This window comes from Nomascus leucogenys, chromosome 24 (genome assembly GCF_006542625.1).
Source record: "Nomascus leucogenys isolate Asia chromosome 24, Asia_NLE_v1, whole genome shotgun sequence".
In the NCBI taxonomy this organism is placed as follows: Eukaryota; Metazoa; Chordata; class Mammalia; order Primates; family Hylobatidae; genus Nomascus; species Nomascus leucogenys.
Window position 1 is genome coordinate 25,955,255 of NC_044404.1, and position 17,406 is coordinate 25,972,660.

The window sequence follows — 17,406 nt, forward strand, 5'->3', positions numbered from 1 at the left end:
AGCCTCCCAAGTAGCTAGGATTGCAGGCATGCTCCACCATGCCCAACTAATTTTGTATTTTTAGTAGAGACGGGGCTTTACCATGTTGGTCAGGCTGGTCTGGAACTCCTGACCTCAGGTGATCCGCCCTCCTCGTCCTCCCAAAGTGCTGTGATGACAGGCATGAGCCACTGCACCTGCCCAGCCTTAATCTGCCTCTTCTTGATGATTTTCAGTGAACCTGTAGTGAGCACGGGGAAGTCCCTATAACCTGCAACTCAAGCATTTGAATTTTGCCTCAGGCTCTGTTTTCTGGCGAACCAGAGCAACAACACGTTGAACCTGTTCTTAAAGGACCAGCTCGGGGCTGGCTTTCCGTGGAGTCCACACTGGGAAATGGTGGTGTCAAGAACTCCTTTACTGGGACCTAAGCCTAGCCCTGCCATTGCCTCCTACCAGGGGTCCTGTTCATTCACACTCAACCCTCATCTCCAGGAAAAAAAGGCTGAATGAAACCCCGGCTCCTTTGAAGAACAGGAAGAGAGCATTGTGCATTTATTAAAACAACATATAACACAAACTCAGTTACCACCCCATATGTCTGGGATAGGCACTGAAATACAGCACATCGACCCTGTAAGTGCTACCCCATCCTCCTGCTCAGGAAAGGAAGTGGGCAGCTGTATCAACCTGGCTTCCTTCCCCTCTTTCTGATAATCACAGGTCACCCAATGACCGGGCATTATTATACAAAAGTTCCTTTACAAAAAGCACCAAATTGGCATACATATACAAGTATATACAAAAATCACATTTTAAAAATGTACAAAATATTCCATTTTGCACCAATGTAGAAAAGTGTCCTGTGTGATTGTTTCAAGCACACTTCCAATTCTGGTTCAGTGTCTGCTGGACGCAGCGGTGAGGGTCCTACCCTAGTCCCTGCACTCTGAGCAGAGAGAAGATGTTACCTCCCCATTGCCCCTCCAGGGGCCCTGACCCCTCCCACCCTAGGCCTGTCACCAAGGCCGCTGGGCCCCTCCCCACCCTCTGCAGTCTCTCTGTGTCTGAGGGCCTCTCATCATCCAGCTCCTTACTGGTGTCCTGAAATGAAGAAAAAGATACAGAGGCAAGTGGTGAGACAGGGACTCAGGAGGATCCAAGGCTTACCAAGCTACTGTTTATTCAAACAGGAGTTTGAATAAAACATCAAACTCCAATTCCTCCTGGTCTCTTCCTTTTAAAACCAAAATAGAATTTAGCTGCCCAAACATTATGGATTGTACATCAGTACAAAACTCCAAAAGACTACCCTACAGTTTTCAACTGGATTGGAATTTAGTTTCAGTACCTGTGGTTTGAAAAATAACATTTGCAAGCATGTGCTAATTAGCAGACGTGCTTCCTATGCACCAGACACTGTGCTGAATGATTATCTTATTCACTCCCCACTACAACCTTTTGACGTCAGTACTGTTATGCCCCCATACACAGATGAGGAGCCCAAGACTCGGAGAAATTGTGAGCTGCTGTGATTCAGAACCCAGGCTCCTAATCAAACTCTGCCAGGCTGGCAAACTCAGATGCCTACAAGGAGCCAGCAGGTAACATGAATGAGTGAAGCAAGCGGGATTGATGGTGGTGGGGCTGGGGGCAAACTGGCAAGGGCATGTCCCATTTTTCATTTTTGTTTTCTTTTCTGTTTTTTTTTTTTTTTTTTTTTTTTTTTTTTTTTGAGACAGAGTTTCACTCTTTTGCCCAGGCTGGAGTGAAGTGGCGTGATCTCGGCTCACTGCAAGCTCCGCCCCCCTGGGGTTCTAGCAATTCTCCTGCCTCAGCCTCCCAAGTAGCTGGGATTACAGGTGCCCGTCACCACGCCTGGCTAATTTTTGTATTTTTAGTAGAGATGGGGTTTCACCACGTTGGCCAGGATGGTGTCGAACTCCTGACCTCAGGTGATCCGCCTGAGCCTCAGCCTCCCAAAGTACTAGGATTACAGGCGTGAGCCACCGTGCCAGCATGTCCCCTTTAAAGGGGAGAGCCATTGCCCAGAGCCAGCACTCTGGGACTACAAGGAAGTTCAAGTCCAGCATTGTTTGCTTTTTCTAAACTTTCACAAGGTGAAAATGCGGATTCTTAGTTGAAATCTCCTTTTTCTGAACCCTTAAAAAAAAAAAAAAAACCTAATTTTAAAAATGTTAGCAATTAATTTTTTCTTTTTAACAGACAGTGTAGTGTCCTTCTCTGTTGCCCAGGCAGGAGTGCAGTGGTGCAATCACAGCTCACTGCAGCCTCTACCTCCTGGGCTCAAGCAATCCTCCAGCCTCAGCCTTCCGAGTAGCTAGGACTACAGATATGTACCACCACGCCTGCCTAATTTTTAAATTATTTTTGTAAAGACGAGGACTCGCTGCGTTGACCGGGCTGGTCCCAAACTCCAGGTCTCAAGCAATCCTCCTGCCTCAGCCTCCCAAAGTGCTGGGACTGTAGGCATATGTACCACCACACCCAGCCAGCAAGTAATTATTTATTTATTTATTTATTTGAGATGGAGTCTCACTCTTGTCACCCAGGCTGGAGTGCAGTGGCATGATCTCGGCTCACTGCAACCTCCACCTCCCAGGTTCAAGCAATTCTCCTGCCTCAGCCTCTTAAGTAGCTGGGACTACAGGCGCCTGCCACCAAATTCAGCTAATTTTTTGTATGTTTAGTAGAGACAGGGTTTCACCATGTTGGCCAGACTGGCTTTGGCCTCCCAAAGTGCTGGGATTACAGGCTCCAGCCACCGTGCCTGTCCAGCAAGTAGTTTTTGTTTGTTTGTTTGTTTTTAATTTAAACACAATGGGCCGGGCGCGGTGGCTCCCAGCACTGTGGGAGGCCGAGGCAGGTGGATCACGAGGTCAGGAGATCGAGACCATGGAGAAACCCCGTCTCTACTAAAAAAAAATACAAAAAAATTAGCTGGGCGTGGTGGCGGGCGCCTGTAGTCCCAGCTACTCAGAGAGGCTGAGGCAGGAGAATGGTGTGAACCCAGGAGGTGGAGCTTGCAGTGAGCCGAGATTGCGTCACTGCACTCCAGCCTGGGTGACAGAGCGAGACTCCGTCTCAAAAAAAAAAAAAAAAAAAATTTAAACACAATGCTGGCCAAACAAAACACCTCAATGGGCCCAGCCTCGCTCGTGAGCCCCTGTCTTTTCCTTCTGCTGTGCCACAGTGCTTTCCATTTAAGAAGATCATTTAGATGTGAAATGGGAGCATTTTATTATGAATAGTTTGGGGTTTTTTTTCTTCTCTAAGGGTAAAGAGAACAGGACTTTACCCTCAATAGGATTAAAGCACGTGCTGGGGACAAGTCTCAGCGTCATTGCCAGTGTCTAACGCGGTGCTTTGCATATAGTAGGTACCTCAGGTTGTTGTGGAATGAATGAAGGAAGGAAGGAATGGAGGTAGATGAATTTCTTACCTTCTTCCTTCCCTTCTGTGGAGTCTTCCTCTTCCTGATCTTCTTCTTCAATGAATTCTTCCTCTTCCTCATCTGTGACAAAAAAACATTTGTGTTAGGATGGGGCCGGTTCCTTGAGGAGCTACTTGAAGAGGAACCAGGCAGGACAGAGCACGGTCTAAACCCCTTCCCGTGCCCAGTCAGGTCAAACGGCCACACAGAGACGGCAGTGGTCTGGGAGGGGATGGGCTTGCCAGACCCACACTGCACAGAGGCTCTGCTCCTGCAATCCCCCGCACTCCGTCCCAGGGAGCTGGGCTCAAGACGCTTCATTGCTCCAGCAACAGCAGCTTCTATCACTTGCTCTGCCTGTGACCAGGGAGGGGACTCTGAGGAAGCACACTCTGTGCTTCTGCACATCTCTCAGGTAGGCAGATAAACATCGCCTGGGGAGGAAAAACCTCCTCCATCCTCAGGGATCAGAGTCCTTGTCTTGAAAGAAGCTACTTAGCCTATGAGATCTGCTTGTTCAGCAGCCCCTGTCCCGTTTTCCTCATTCCTTAGCCTGTGGAGGGGAGGGGTGGACATGATGGGGAAGCACTTCTGGAGCCACCTCTGCTCCCTAAAGCTGAGCACCAGAGGGACAGTGACTGAGCTGCAACTCATGTCCCCACTTTTTCATCCTGAGATGTCACCGTCAAGCTTTAACAGGGAACATCTCCCTCCCCCGATCTTCTCCCAAGCCATCTCCTTAATCTTTTGGGGCCCTGAAGGGGCCACCACAGAGTCAGGACATTTGTCAAGAGTATCTTCAGGCCAGGCTTGGTTGCTCACACCTGTAATCCCAGCACTTTGGGAGGCTGAGGCGGTCAGATCACCTGAGGTCAGGAGTTCAAGACCAGCCTGGCCAACATGGTAAAACCCTGTCTCTACTAAAAATACAAAAAATTAGCCGGGTGTGGTGGCATGCACCTGTAATCCCAGCTACTTGGGAGGCTGAGGCAGGAGAATCTCTTGAACCCGGGAGGCAAAGGTTGCAGTGAGCTGAGATCACACCATTGCACTCCAGCCTGGGTGACAAGAGCAAAACTCCGTCTCAAAAAAAAAAAAAAAAATAGTATCTCCAAAATGACAACCAAAATTCCAGCCAAGTAACTGGGATCAGAGTATAACCCAGGGAGTTCTGTTGTTTAATCATTATCACAATGACTACTCTTAATAGCAGTTGCTGAGTACCTACTATGTGCAAGTAGTGTGCTAAGTGTTGAATCTGCATCGTCTTATAAAATCCTCACAAGAGTTTTGCAAGCCAAATGGCCCTCAGTAGAATTTGCATGGGCTACTTGCTAGCTGTGTGGCCTTGAACAAGTGGCTTACCCTCTCTGAGCTTTAAGTTCCCTCAACTACAAAATAGAGATGGTAACAGAACCTATCCCATGAAGTTGTGTTGAATGATAAAGCTTATGTTAAGAGCTTAGTGCCTAGAACAAACAGAACGTTCGGTAACTGGTGACTGCTGGTACTCTCCTTATTTTACTTGTGGAGAAACTGAGGCTCAGGGAGATTATGAAGGCCAGTGCAGGACTTCACAATATTATGTTCACACCGTATCACCCACTCTTGAATATCTATTTCCTTTTTTTTTTAGACGGAGTTTCGCTCCTGTTGCCCAGGCTGGAGTGCAATGGCGTGATCACAGCTCACCGCAACCTCTGCCTCCCGGATTCAAGCAATTCTCCTGCTTCAGCCTCCTGAGTTAGCTGGGATTACAGGCATGTGCCACCACGCCCAGCTAATTTTGTATTTTTAGTAGAGACGGGTTTTCTCCGTGTTGGTCAGGCTGGTCTGGAACTCCTGACCTCAGGTGATCCGCCCACCTTGGGCCCCTAAAGTGCTGAGATTACAGGCGTGAGCCACTGTGCCCGGCCGACCCACTCTTGAATATCTTAGCTTAGGGAAGCCGACAGTGGAGCAGCTCACTACAGCAGTGGATGTCCCCAAGGCCATTGGTATCTCTGCTTTGGGATGTATTTTGTCCTTACCTATGAAAGGGGTATATCTGGGGCTCTGAAAACAGACTTAGCACCAGATACTGAAGGTTTTCAGGAGAGAGACACAGGAGGTGCCAAGAAGCTCTTCTCTTTCTCACGCCAGCCCACTTACAGTTCTTCCTTGTTCCTTCATCATCCCCCTGTCCCCCAACCTCAGCTGGTCATTGGAGCACCACCTCTCAGACCAACACAACAGTCAGCAATGTGGGATCTGCCCTCTTTCTCTGTTGCCTTTTAGCTGTGTTTCCCTTTTAGCTGTGTGACCTTTAGTAAATTAACATATTTGTTTCCATTCAGTTTCTTCATTTCCTTTGTTATTTTCACCCTTATTATTGTTATGGTTGCATTGTTACAATTATTATAGGCACTCTATGGAAGAGTAATTATAAACAGAAATGAGGACATGATGAATTTTTTTTTTTTTTTTTTGAGACAGAGTGTGGCTGGCTCTTTTGCCCAGGCTGGAGTGCAGTGGCACAATCTCGGCTCAGTGCAACCTCTACCTCCTGGATTCAAGTGATTCTCCTGCCTCAGCCTTCTGAGTAGCTGGAATTACAGGCACATGCCACCACATGTGGCTAATTTTTGTATTTTTAGTAGAGATGAGGTTTCACCATGTTGGTCAGGCTGGTCTCAAACTCCTGACCTCAAGTGATCCGCCCACCTTGGCCTCCCAAAGCGCTGGGATTACAGGCATGAGCCACCACAGCCAGCCAGAAGTTGGCTATATGAATTTGATTGATATTTGGGGATCTTTATTAGTGTATCTGCCTCCCCATGGGGCTCAGTGGGAGGGATGCTGGTTTCCAGGGGTCAGGCAGGCAAATAGACAAGTGGCATCACCACCTCCTTTACCTGTCCCAAAGTCGATGGCTCTCAGGGCATCTGCTATGTGCTCTAAATTCAAAGTAAAGTAGTCCATGTTCTCAAAGCCCTGCTCTGTCTTCCCCAGCTGGCAGCCCTTGGAAGCTTCCACAATGCTGCAGGGGAGACAGAGAGAGAGGCAGGATGAGATCTCTGGGGCTGAGTGCAGGGAGGAGAGGGCACATGCCTTGCCCACGCCCAGGCCTTCTACTCAGAGGCTCCCCTGGAGGGATGGAGTATTTCCTCTCCAACCTCAAGCACAAGGAGTGGTCCAAAAAGTCAGGGATGCAACGAGTCAGGGAAGCCAGCCTGGAGTGAGGCCCTCCCAGCAGTCCTAATGCCCAGGACGAGGCTTCCTGGACAGAGGCCCTGGTGGGAACTAGGGGCTTGGATCATAGCCTCTGGGGAGACACTGACCTTTTGATGAGTTGCTTGGCAGTCTGCAGGGGGAGAGAGAACAAAGGATTAGGACCGCAGAAGAGGTAACCCCAGGAAATCAGCAAAACCAGTGAACTAGGTGTTGTAGGTGGATATTTGGTGCTATTCCCTAGCCCAGTTGTGACCTGCTCCCCACCCCAAACTGAGCAGAATTTGGAACTTTTCCCTCTGTCTGTGGTCTGTTCAGGTCTTGGTCATCACCCTAGGACCCACTGTCTTGACAGGAAGCTTGGATTCTAGGGGTATCAATCCCAAAACTCCTAAACCCTGAACTCCCCAATCCTAACCACCTAGCCTGGCCCACGGTAGAAGCCTAGAACATTTTTATTGAACTGAACTATGAAGTCTTATAACTGAGCCTTTCCTGTCCTCCCCAACAAGCTCTCTGAGGGCAGGGCTGTGTCTGGTTTATCTCCTTGTCTTCCACCTCAGTGCCTGGTCTACAGTAGGGGCTCAATTAATAGTCCATAAATGGGACACTGTATTTTGCAGCTCACAAAGTCATTTCATAAACATCCTCTTATTTGATCATCATAAAATCAGTAAGAGGAAGGTGGGGGGTGTTACATGCCCATTTGACAGATGAGGAAACTGAGGCTCACAGAGGTTTAAATGGCTTTTCCAAGGGCCCATGGGTGATCAGTGGAGAAGCATAACTTGAACCTTAGAGCTGCAGAGTTGAACTGACCCCACACAGACCCTTCTAGTCCTGCTCACCAAGAGGAAGGTGGCTCCCCCAGGCTCGTCCAGGGACTGGATGGCAGTCTCCACCAGCTTTGTGGACTTGTCCAGCTGCTCCTGGTACTGCTGGATGAGGGCCTCGATGAAGCTAAGCTTTTCCTCCTGCTCCTGCGTGATCCGCTGCAGCAACTCGCTTTTCTTCTCATCCAGGATGGCATACAATGTGTCAAACTTCTGGCTCAGCTCTTCCTTCACCTGGTGACTGTTCTCCTGAGGACGGAAGTCTTGCGGTCACATTCTGTAGGGTCCTTATTCCCTGCCCACTACACTCCCTTCCTGGGACAGTGGCAGGGAATCTAAAGCTAGAAGAGCTCTCATTACATACATCCCCACACTACAAAAGATGAGACAAAGCCTTAACAAGAAGGAAACGCTCATCTGGCCTCACAGCTACTTAGTACACCAGTGATATTTGGAGGCTGACGCCTTGAAAAACAGCTAGCCCCTTCTTCCAAAATAGAGGCTCTAGGGTCACATGACACAACATATTCTTCCTTTTTCCTGCACCATCCCCCTGTCCCCCAACATCACCTCTCAGACCAATGCAACAGTCACCCAATGTGGGATCTGCCCTGTCTTTCTCTGTTGCCTTTTTTTTTTGAGATGGAGTCTCGCTCTGTCGCCCAGGCTGGAGTGCGGTGGTGTGATCTTGGGTCACTGCAACCTCCACCTCCCAGGTTCAAGCGATTCTCCTGCCTCAGCCTCCCGAGTAGCTGGGATTACAGACACGCTACCACGCCTGGCTATTTTTTTGTATTTTTAGTAGAGATGGGGTTTCACCATGTTGGCCAGGATGGTCTCGATCTCCTGATCTCATGGTCCGCCCACCTTGGCCTCCCAAAGTGCTGGGATTACAGGCGTGAGCCACGGCGCCCGGCTCTCTTTTGCCTTTCAGCTGTGTTTCCCTTTTAGCTGTGTGACATTCAGCAAATTAACGTATTTGCTTCCATTCAGTTTCCTGGGCCTCCCATATGTCCCAGGTCACGCTCTTCCCTCCCTTTCAGGACCAAGACTGGATTCGGGAAGCTCTGCATCATTTGGTCCTAGGAGAGGTGGAAAAACAGCTCCTTTCCTAGCACCCTCCTCAACCGAAGCTCCCTTCTATGTTCTTTTCTGTCAAATAGGTGTGACAATAGCATCTCATTAGACCGGGAGCCTCTCAGGGGTGATCACGATGTTCCTCTCCTTCTTACCCTTCGCCTAACTCTTCATCCACTAGCAATTATGATGACCCCTTCCCCTCATCTCATCTCCAGTTCCCTACCCCAAGTGAACATGGAAAATCATGGAAGTTTTTTTCAGGGATAGAAAAGTTCCCTTCTGCCCTCAACAGTCTCACTACTCAAAGTGTGGTCTGTGGACCCAGCAGCTTGGGCAAATCCTGGGAGCTGGCTAGCAATGCAGCTCTTATGCCTCATTCCAAACCAACTGAATCAGAACCTGAATTTCAACATGATCCCAGCGTAATTTTCATGCACTTTAAAGTTTGGGAAGTGTTGGTCTATAGCGCACTGAAGAACCGTGCTCTGAAAACAATTTATGCTGAATAAATACTGAGAATTATTGATGGGACACTCCCTGGGCTCAGGGACCACGTCTCTCTGGTTCATTCCTCCATCCCCCACAACTTGGGTGGGGCCGGACACACAGCTGTGCTTAAGAAGCATTTGTTGAGAGAGTGGATGAATGGATTAGTCCCTCCCCTGCCATCCCTGCTTGGCCGCCCCAGGCCCCAGGCCCCAACCTTTAGCCACAACCTACGGGTGAGCCTTCCCCAGAGACCAGGCTGCCCTGGAAAGCTCCAAATCCCCAGGCAGGACTATTCTGTCCCCTCACCTTGGTCACTCGACAGGAGTCCTCCAGCTGAGTGATGATGGTCTGCACGCGGTCATTCCCCGCCACCAGCATGGAGATGCAGTTATTCAGTTCAGTCTAGACGCGGGTGTGGGGGTCAGGAGAGAAGAGACACAAATAGCCTCAGGGCCTACCCACTGGGGCATGGCAGCAACATGGCTCCCTCCCTCCCCTCTCTGCTAGAAAGAGCCTCCAGTAGGGATCTGGCCCCTCTTTCGGGTATAGCTCAGCTCCAGAGTAGAGGATATTAGAAAGAGACTGCATCCCTTATTTTACAGATGAGGCCAAGAGCAGGCAAGTGAGCTGCCCAAAACACACAGCAAGGAACTGGCAGAGGAGGGGCTTGTTTCTAAGAAAGAAGGGACAAAAAAAGAAACAGAGTTGGAGACGTCTACAAGAGAGAGACTTAGAGAAGAGTGGGAAGTGGGGAAGAGAGAATATGGAAAGGGGGTGTCTACGGCTTACTGCACGGACAGGGTAGTGAGCCCCCACAGGCCCAGGGGCCCCGGGAGAAGGCTCTAAGCTGCCTCCTGCTGCAGGGGAATGTGAAGACTAGGAGAAGAGGTGAGAGGCACAGGAAGAGGTATCTGGGGGATGGAGAAGCCGTGGCCTGAGAGGACCCTAGTGGCCTGGCTGGGGCGTCTGGCCGCTCCCCTGTGGCCACACCCAGGTGCTCTCGAGTGGATCTAAGTATAACCATGAGCTCAGCTGCCTCCCCCAGGAAGGCCAGGGCTGCCGTCCCTGTGGCCTGGGAAGTCCCTCCTGAGGGACTATTCCTGAAAGGCCAGATCAGCAGATCTACAGGGATCAAATCTGCCTCCTGAATCATCAGGCCATGCCCAGCAGGCCCAGGCTGGGGGTAAAAGTGGCTGGAGCCAGTACCTTTTGTCCCTGGAAGACACTCTGCAATGGGGCCACCTCGCAGGCCTTGTGGACCCCAAACACCTTGCACATGGAGCAGGTGGGCACCTCACACGTGAGACAGTAGATGTTGATTTTCTCATCTTCGTGCTCCTTGCACATGGGGTGACTGCCCTTCTGCAGCGGCCGACTGCAGTGGAGAACAGTCACAAGTCATGGGGGTCCTGTGTGCCTGCATCCCCCTCCCCAGCTCCAATGCACCAGTCGCAGCTACTGGGGAGGCTGAGGCAGGAGGATTGCTTGGCCCAGGAATTCAAGGCTGCAGTGTGTCTGTGAATCTCCAGATTTATGCCCTGGGCTCTCAGTGTTTGGCTGCCCTAAAATCTTTTCATCTTCTGGGGACCAAGGACTTGGGAAGCCAATGACACCAAATCTGCCCCCACATCCTAAGAGGGAGTTAGCCTGAGGCTCCGCCAGTGCCAAGGACACAGAAAGGGCCATAGAATTCCAGAGTCAGACCTGGAGATGTTTTAGAGAAGAGGAAACTGGGCTCCAGAAAAGTGAATTGACTCGTCCAAGGTCATACAGCAAGTAAGGGCAGAGGAGGCTAGAGTTCAGTTGCTCTAATTATAGTCACCTTAGCTTTGGTTACTGCAGGCTGGGCTCTGAGCTAAGAAATTTATACTGATGGCCTCATTTAATTCTATATTTAATCTACCAGACTGTAACCTCCATCAGGTTAGGGAAACTTGCCTGTTTTCTTCACCCGTGAGCCTACACTGTACAGTGCCTGGCATAGAGGAGGTGGTAATTAAACAAAGGTAGAAAGAGTAAATCAATAAGGCTGGGCGCAGTGGCTCACGTCTTTAATCCCAGCACTTTGGGAGGCCGAGGTGGGAGGGTCACCTGAGGTCAGGAGTTCGAGACCAGCCTGACCAATATGATGAAACCCCGTCTCTACTAAAAACACAAAAAATTAACCTGGCATGGCGGCATGCACCTGTAATCCCAGCTACTCGGGAGGCTGAGGCAGAGGAATCACTTGAACCCAGGAGGCAGAGGTTGTGGTGAGCCGAGATCGCACCACTGCACTCCAGCCTGGGCAACAAGAGCAAAACTTCATCTCAAAAAAAAAGAAAGAAAGAAAGAATAAATCAATAACTAGCATAGGAGTCAATAATATTCACCATCTTGAATTTATTAAGATTCTCCATAAGAAAACAATTTTTTTAAAAAAGAATATTCACCACAGAGTCAGTCATACCTTCTCTCTTTCTCTTAGCTTCACCACTTGCTAGCTGTATGGCCTTGGATAAACCTCTGACCCTCTCTGAGCCATGAGGTTGCCCCTGAGGCTCAGAGAAGGAGTAGCACGTATGCCCCATGTCATGGTGACTGGTGAGTGGGTAGCCCAGGGCTGTCCAACAGCCCAGCACAAGCGTGACTTCTAGTCCAGAGATTCTTCCAAAGGCCCAAGTCTCTTCCTCTGCTTTCTCCCCTAACACATATGCTTAGAACTACCTGTTCTTCCTTGAGACCTCCGACCTGTTATTTGTGCTTCTCTTGGGACATCAGTCATTTCCTAACCTAGATTCACTGGGGTTTGGGGGGGATTTTTTTGTTGTTTTGTTTTGTTTTGATTTTTTGCCCAGGCTGGAGTGCAGTGGTGTGATCTTAGCTCACTGCAACCTCCGCCTCCTGGGTTCAAGCAATTCTCACGCCTCAGCCTCCTGAGTAGCTGGGATTACAGACGTGCACCACCATGCCCAGCTAATTTTTGTATTTTTTAGTAGAGATGAGGTTTCACCATGTTGAGCAGGCTGGTCTCAAACTCCTGGCCTCATGTGATCCATCTACCTCAGCCTCCCAAAGTGCTAGGATTACAGGCGTGATCCACTGCACCCAGGCTTTTTTTTTTTTTTTTTTTTTTTGAGACAGGGTCTCACCATATTGTCCAGGCTGGAGTGCAGCAGTGATTCACAGACACACTGCAGCCTCGAACTCCTGGGCTGAGCAATCCTCCTGCCTCAGCCTCCCCAGTAGCTGCAACTGGTGCACCATGCCTGGTGTAGATTCGATTTTTTGAGTCTTCTGTCTCCAGCTAGACTATACACTCATTGAAAGCCAACACTACCTTCGATTCCCAGCCCCGAACAGAACAGGCATCTTGCAAATGTCAAATGGTGACTGTTCCCATCAGTGTCAATGCCTCACCTCCAAACAGCCTTACGTGACTGATCACACCCTGGGCTCTGTTGTCCTCTCAAGTTCTTAAATAAGTCCCTTTCTGGGCTTGGCTTTTTGCATCTTTTACCCCAGGGTCCCTATGCTGGCAGGGGTCTGCCATTGCCACCTGCCTCCATCCCCTGATAAAGGGATGGCCGGGAGTGCGGAGGTGAGGCAAGAGCCTGAGGGTCTGGTTCCTGTACCCACAGCCCTCCCAGATGCCCACCCTCCCAAGCTCAGACTTTGGCATCGGGGTTCATATCCAGATTGTTCTTTTACATTCATTGTTGTGATTTTGGACAAGTGATTTCACCTCTCTTGCCAGGGATTCCTCCCAGAACTACTGCAATCATGGTAGAAATTGTCTATAATGAATGTGGAGTGCCCGGCACAGAGCAGACCCTCAATAGAGGGCAGCTGTCATTGTCATTCAACTGTGCGGAAAGGCCTCAAAGGTTCACATACAACATGCTCTTCAGAGGTCAGCACTGGGTAGGCTAACACTGGTGTGGAATTGATTTTATTATTCCTTATGATCAACAATATGTTTGCATTTTGTAGTGTTGTGCTCTAGTAACGTGGGAGGCAATCTAGCGCAGCAATTAAGAATATTCACCGGCCGGCCAGGCGCGGTGGCCCTGTAATGCCAGAACTTTGGGAGGCCAAGGGGGGTGGATTACCTGAGGTCAAAGTTCAAGACCAGCCCGGCCAATGTGGTGAAACCCTGTCTCTACAAAAAATACAAAAATTAGCTGGGTGTGGTTGTGCACGTCTGTAATCCCAGCACTTTGGGAGGCCGAGGTGGGCAGATCACCTGAGGTCAGGAGTTTGAGACCAGCCTGGCCAACATGGTGAAACCCTGTCTCTACTAAAAATACAATAATTAGCTGGGCACATTGGCACGCGTCTGTAGTCCCTGCTACTCGGGAAGCTGAGGCAGGGGAATCACTTGAACACAGGAGGCGGAGGTTGCAGTAAGCCAAGATCGTACCACTGCCCTCTAGCCTGGGCAACAGAGCAAGACTGCCTCAAAAAAATAAATAAATAAAAATAAAAAATATTCTCACACCCTCTCTCTCTCAGCTCTACCACTTGCTAGCTGTGTGGCCTTGGACAAATCTCTGATCCTCTGTGAGCTTCCATTTCCTCATGGTAAAATGGAGACAGGAATGCCTTCCCAGGTTACTATGAGAAGTAGATAGGAAAAACGCCTGAAAGTGCTTAGTACAGTGCCTGCACACAGTAGGTACCCAATAAATAGTTGATACATTAACCATTTTCCATCAATATCTTATTTGACAGCCACAATAACAGATCTTACTGTTTCTGTTTGCAGACAGAGGAAATGACGCTCTAAAGGCTTACCCAAGATGGTACAGTACATTAGTCACAGAGGCTGACTAGCAAGCACAGTTCCCCGGGCCAGGGTTTTTTCACCTGAGATCTGGTCTGTCACCTTCCCTTGGGCTGGGCACTGCCTGCAGGCAGATGCTTGGTGAAGGTTTTGGACCTTAAAGGCTGTGAGGTCAGCACTCCTGGAGTCTTACCAGGATGTCCTGATTTGTAAAGATCTTTCCTGTAGCTGTGTCTCTCCCAAATTTTTGTGTTGTGTGTGTGTGTGTGTGTGTGTTTAGATGGAGTCTCACTCTGTCACCCAGGCTGGAGTGCAGTGGCACAATCTCTGCTCACTGCAACCTCCGCCTCCCTGGTTCAAGCAATTCTCCTGCCTCAGCCTCCTAAGTAGCTGGGATGACAGGCATGTGCCACCACGCCCGGCTAATTTTTGTATTTTTAGTAGAGATGGGGTTTTTGCCATGCTGGCCAGGCTGGTCTCCAACTCCTGACCTCGAATGATCCACCCATCTTGGCCTCCCAAAGTGCTGGGAGTACAGGCGTGAGCCACCGCACCCGGCCTCCCAGTTTTTTTGTCTGTTTGAGGCATAGTCTCACTGTCACCCAGGCTGGAGTGCAGTAGCACAATCATGGCTCTGCAGCCTTGACCTCCCTGGCTCAACAATTCTCCTGAAGAGCTGGGACTACAGGCATGTCCCACCATGCCCAGCTAGTTATTAAACTTTGTAGAAACAGGGTCTCACTATGTTGCCCTGACTGGTCTTGAACCCCTGGCCTCAAACAATCATCCCAACTTGGCCTCCCAGAGTGTTGGGATTATGGGCATGAGCCACCACGCCTGGCCCTCTCTCCCCAGTTTGAGGCCAACTCTTCACAACCTCCACCACTCACACATTCTGCCTATTGAATGAGCTGCTATTTTATTAGCAGGAAGACTCAGAGCTAGATTGACTGGGTCAACTCCCAGCCCTTTCACTTCCCAGCTGGGAAACCTTAGCTAATTGACTTCTCCTCTTGGGCTTCAGTTTCCTCATCTGTGAAATGAGGATAATAAAGTCATGCCTGATTTATGGAGTTATTGGGAGGTACTTAGATGAAGCATTCCCAGCGCCTGATGCTGTTCCTCGTGGCACACGGGAGAGTAGCTGTTGCCCTCCTTATAGACAACCTGGCTGTTTCTCACTGGGCGTTTTCTCTGCTGACCAGAGCCACTTAGCTGGCCCCAGGGCCTTTCTTTCCCTGTCACATCTCATCTTTCCCCCAGTCTCTGTCTTGGTATCACCTGGAAGGGCAGCCTAATGTCTGGGCCCCTTCCCATCCGCTGAGCAATCTTGAGAGCTGGCTTGGGGTGTATGGGTCTCCAATCCTACCTCTGAATGGCTCGTGTAGCTAGTCCAGCTAGAGGCCTGGATCCCGAGCAGATGAAGGAGGGGGAAGGAGCTTGGGGGAGCTGAGCACAACATGGCTGGGAAGGAGGATGGGCCCCCAGCACGCACGAGAACCGACCTGGAGCACTCCTGTTTGTAGATGTCGATGATGTTCTCCACCAGCAGGTTCCGCTGCAGGCCGTACACTCCGTGACGATCCATGATTACCTCGTGGCGGCAGGTGGGGCAGCGGAAACGGCCTCCAGACATGGACGCTGAGCTGCCCCGGCTGGTCCAGTAGGGATTTGCAGCCTGCAGGTGGCAAAGGTCAAGGTGAGGCCTGGGCTCCCTCCTCAGCCCTTCTCCTTTCTAATCTCCTCTTATCCTTTCCTCTGCCTATCCCAGCCACCCTGGTCAAACCTAATGACCTGGAGCTCCGCAGACTGCGATGAGAACCAGTCCTCACACACAGAGCACCTGAGAAGCAGCTAAGCAATCGTCAGGATGGGGAGGCAGGAGACCTGGGTTCAAGTCATGTTTATTCTCTGAGTGATTTTGGGCAAGCAACCTTATCTGTCTAGGCCTCAGTTTGCCCACTTATGAAATAGGTATTACAATGAGAGCAAGCTCCTAAGGCTGCTACTTTAAAGATAATATCGTGAAAGAACATTTTGTAAAGTGTCCCTGGGGAACCTCGCATCCTGCCTCCCAGCCAGGACACCTACCCCCTTCCTTTCTCGGGGAGTTGGAGCCCCTTCTGCCCCCATATTGTAGGGAACAGCCTCGAAAGAGAAGATGCCTCTACTGCCCCCTGCCTCCTTGCCACCCTCCTCCCAAAGCTCTGGGCCTCTTGCCACCAGGACCTGGCTCCAGCCCCAGGGGTCTGGTTTCTCTCTCCTGTCCCTGCCTCCCCTGCTTATCACTTGAGGCATTTGATTCTTGATTGGAGAGTCAACAGCAGTGCTCAGGGCAGGGGTGGGGGAGCTGTGGGCAGGGTGGGGAGGGGAAACGTGTCATGGAGAAGAACCGCAGCAGCCAGAGCCGCCTCCCAGCCCCCTCTCAGCCCTGTCCAGAGGTCTCTGCAGGGGTTCACTTCCAAGGGGAAAGAGCCTGTCCAGGTTGGAAGGCTAAGGGAGAAGAAGGTTTTCATCACAGGGAAGCCAAGTAGCAACCTGGGGCCCCCAGATGAAGCTGCACCCGGCACTTACCTGGAAGATGTCATTGGCACACTTCCGGCACAGGTTGTGCTGGCACGGCAAGATGACCACTGGCTTGGTAAACATCTCCAGGCAGATAGGGCAGATCAGCTGCTTCTCCAAGTTCTCCATGGGATTCCCATCCTGGATCAGGCTCGACTTGTAATCCATTCTGTGGGCAGGAATGAGAGCCGCGCCTAGCTGCCTCCTCTACTAACTTCGCTCTAAGTAGACCTGGGGGGTCTTGCCTTTGTCACAAAACACGGGGTCGGATCCTGTTGGCTTCCTTCTCCTGGTGCCCGAATTCTGTCTTGGTCTGAGGCCCCTCTGATATTTATAGCTAGATCTTGGTCACATGAGCCCCAGGAGGGGACCAGCTGAGCATTCCGATGCCAAGCGGCTGGTGCGGCTTGAGTTTCCTCCAGGCCTGAAAGACTGGCCCTCTCAAATCACATGCAGGGATGAGCAATCACTGTTCTGCTGGGACGGGGGTCATAAACAAGAACAGCCTGTTCAGAGGCAAGCTTATGGCAAGACTGGGTACCCAGAGCTTCCTCCAGAAATTGGTCTCCCCCTGGCACCAGGCTAGTGGGTCAGGGATGAGACCCAGCAAGTGAGCCACTGGGATTCAAGGGGTTAATAGCCAATGCTATGACGAAAATGTCCGATGAATGAATTTTATTCATTCATCGGGCATTTTTCTGAGTACTAGTATACATCAGGCAACTAGTATACATCACAACGTGACAGATGGATGAGTGATCTCTTTCCCTGCCCCGAGAAACTCACAGCCCAGGAAGGGAGATAGAAAGGATTGTGCAGTGGCGCGATCTCTGCTCACTGCAGCCTCTGCCTCCCAGGTTGAAGCGAGTCCCCTCCTTCAGCCTCCCAACCTCAACCCCCTCCCAGCCCGGCTCAACCCCTCACTGACCTAAATCAATTCCATCCCCTCCTCTGGAGTCCTGGGCAGCTCCTAGATGGAAGGGTCGGACAGCCGCTCTCTCTGAGCCCATCCCTCTGCCTCAGACTTCAGC

At 50.5% G+C, this 17,406-nt stretch overlaps 1 protein-coding gene across 2 annotated transcripts; it reads right to left on the minus strand.

Annotated features, from left to right (window-relative positions):
• Positions 1–504: 504 nt before the first annotated feature.
• TRIM63 (tripartite motif containing 63) lies at positions 505–16,684 on the minus strand. Of its 2 annotated transcripts, none has more exons than XM_030805398.1 (9): positions 16,385–16,684; positions 15,316–15,488; positions 10,252–10,420; positions 9,352–9,447; positions 7,492–7,725; positions 6,754–6,776; positions 6,328–6,452; positions 3,443–3,514; positions 505–1,083 (listed from the first exon to the last, which is right to left on the minus strand). In XM_030805398.1, the coding sequence occupies exons 1-9, from the start codon at positions 16,541–16,543 to the stop codon at positions 1,073–1,075; spliced, it is 1,062 nt and encodes a 353-aa protein (XP_030661258.1). In that variant the 5' UTR covers positions 16,544–16,684; the 3' UTR covers positions 505–1,072. The 2 variants fall into 2 exon arrangements, with proteins under 2 accessions (XP_030661258.1, XP_030661259.1); XM_030805399.1 differs by having other exon boundaries at positions 852–1,083; positions 10,252–10,359; positions 15,339–15,488; positions 16,385–16,680.
• Between the last annotated feature and the right edge of the window lie 722 nt (positions 16,685–17,406).

Coding starts and splice junctions, on each gene's coding strand:
- TRIM63 (XM_030805398.1), bottom strand. CDS start 16,543: ATGGATTACAAGTCGAGCCTGATCCAGGATGGGAATCCCATGGAGAAC. Junction 10,421..15,315: donor TACAAACAGGAGTGCTCCAG/GTCGGTTCTCGT, acceptor TCTCCACTGCAG/TCGGCCGCTGCAGAAGGGCA. Junction 9,448..10,251: donor GTGTCTTCCAGGGACAAAAG/GTACTGGCTCCA, acceptor ACCCGCGTCTAG/ACTGAACTGAATAACTGCAT.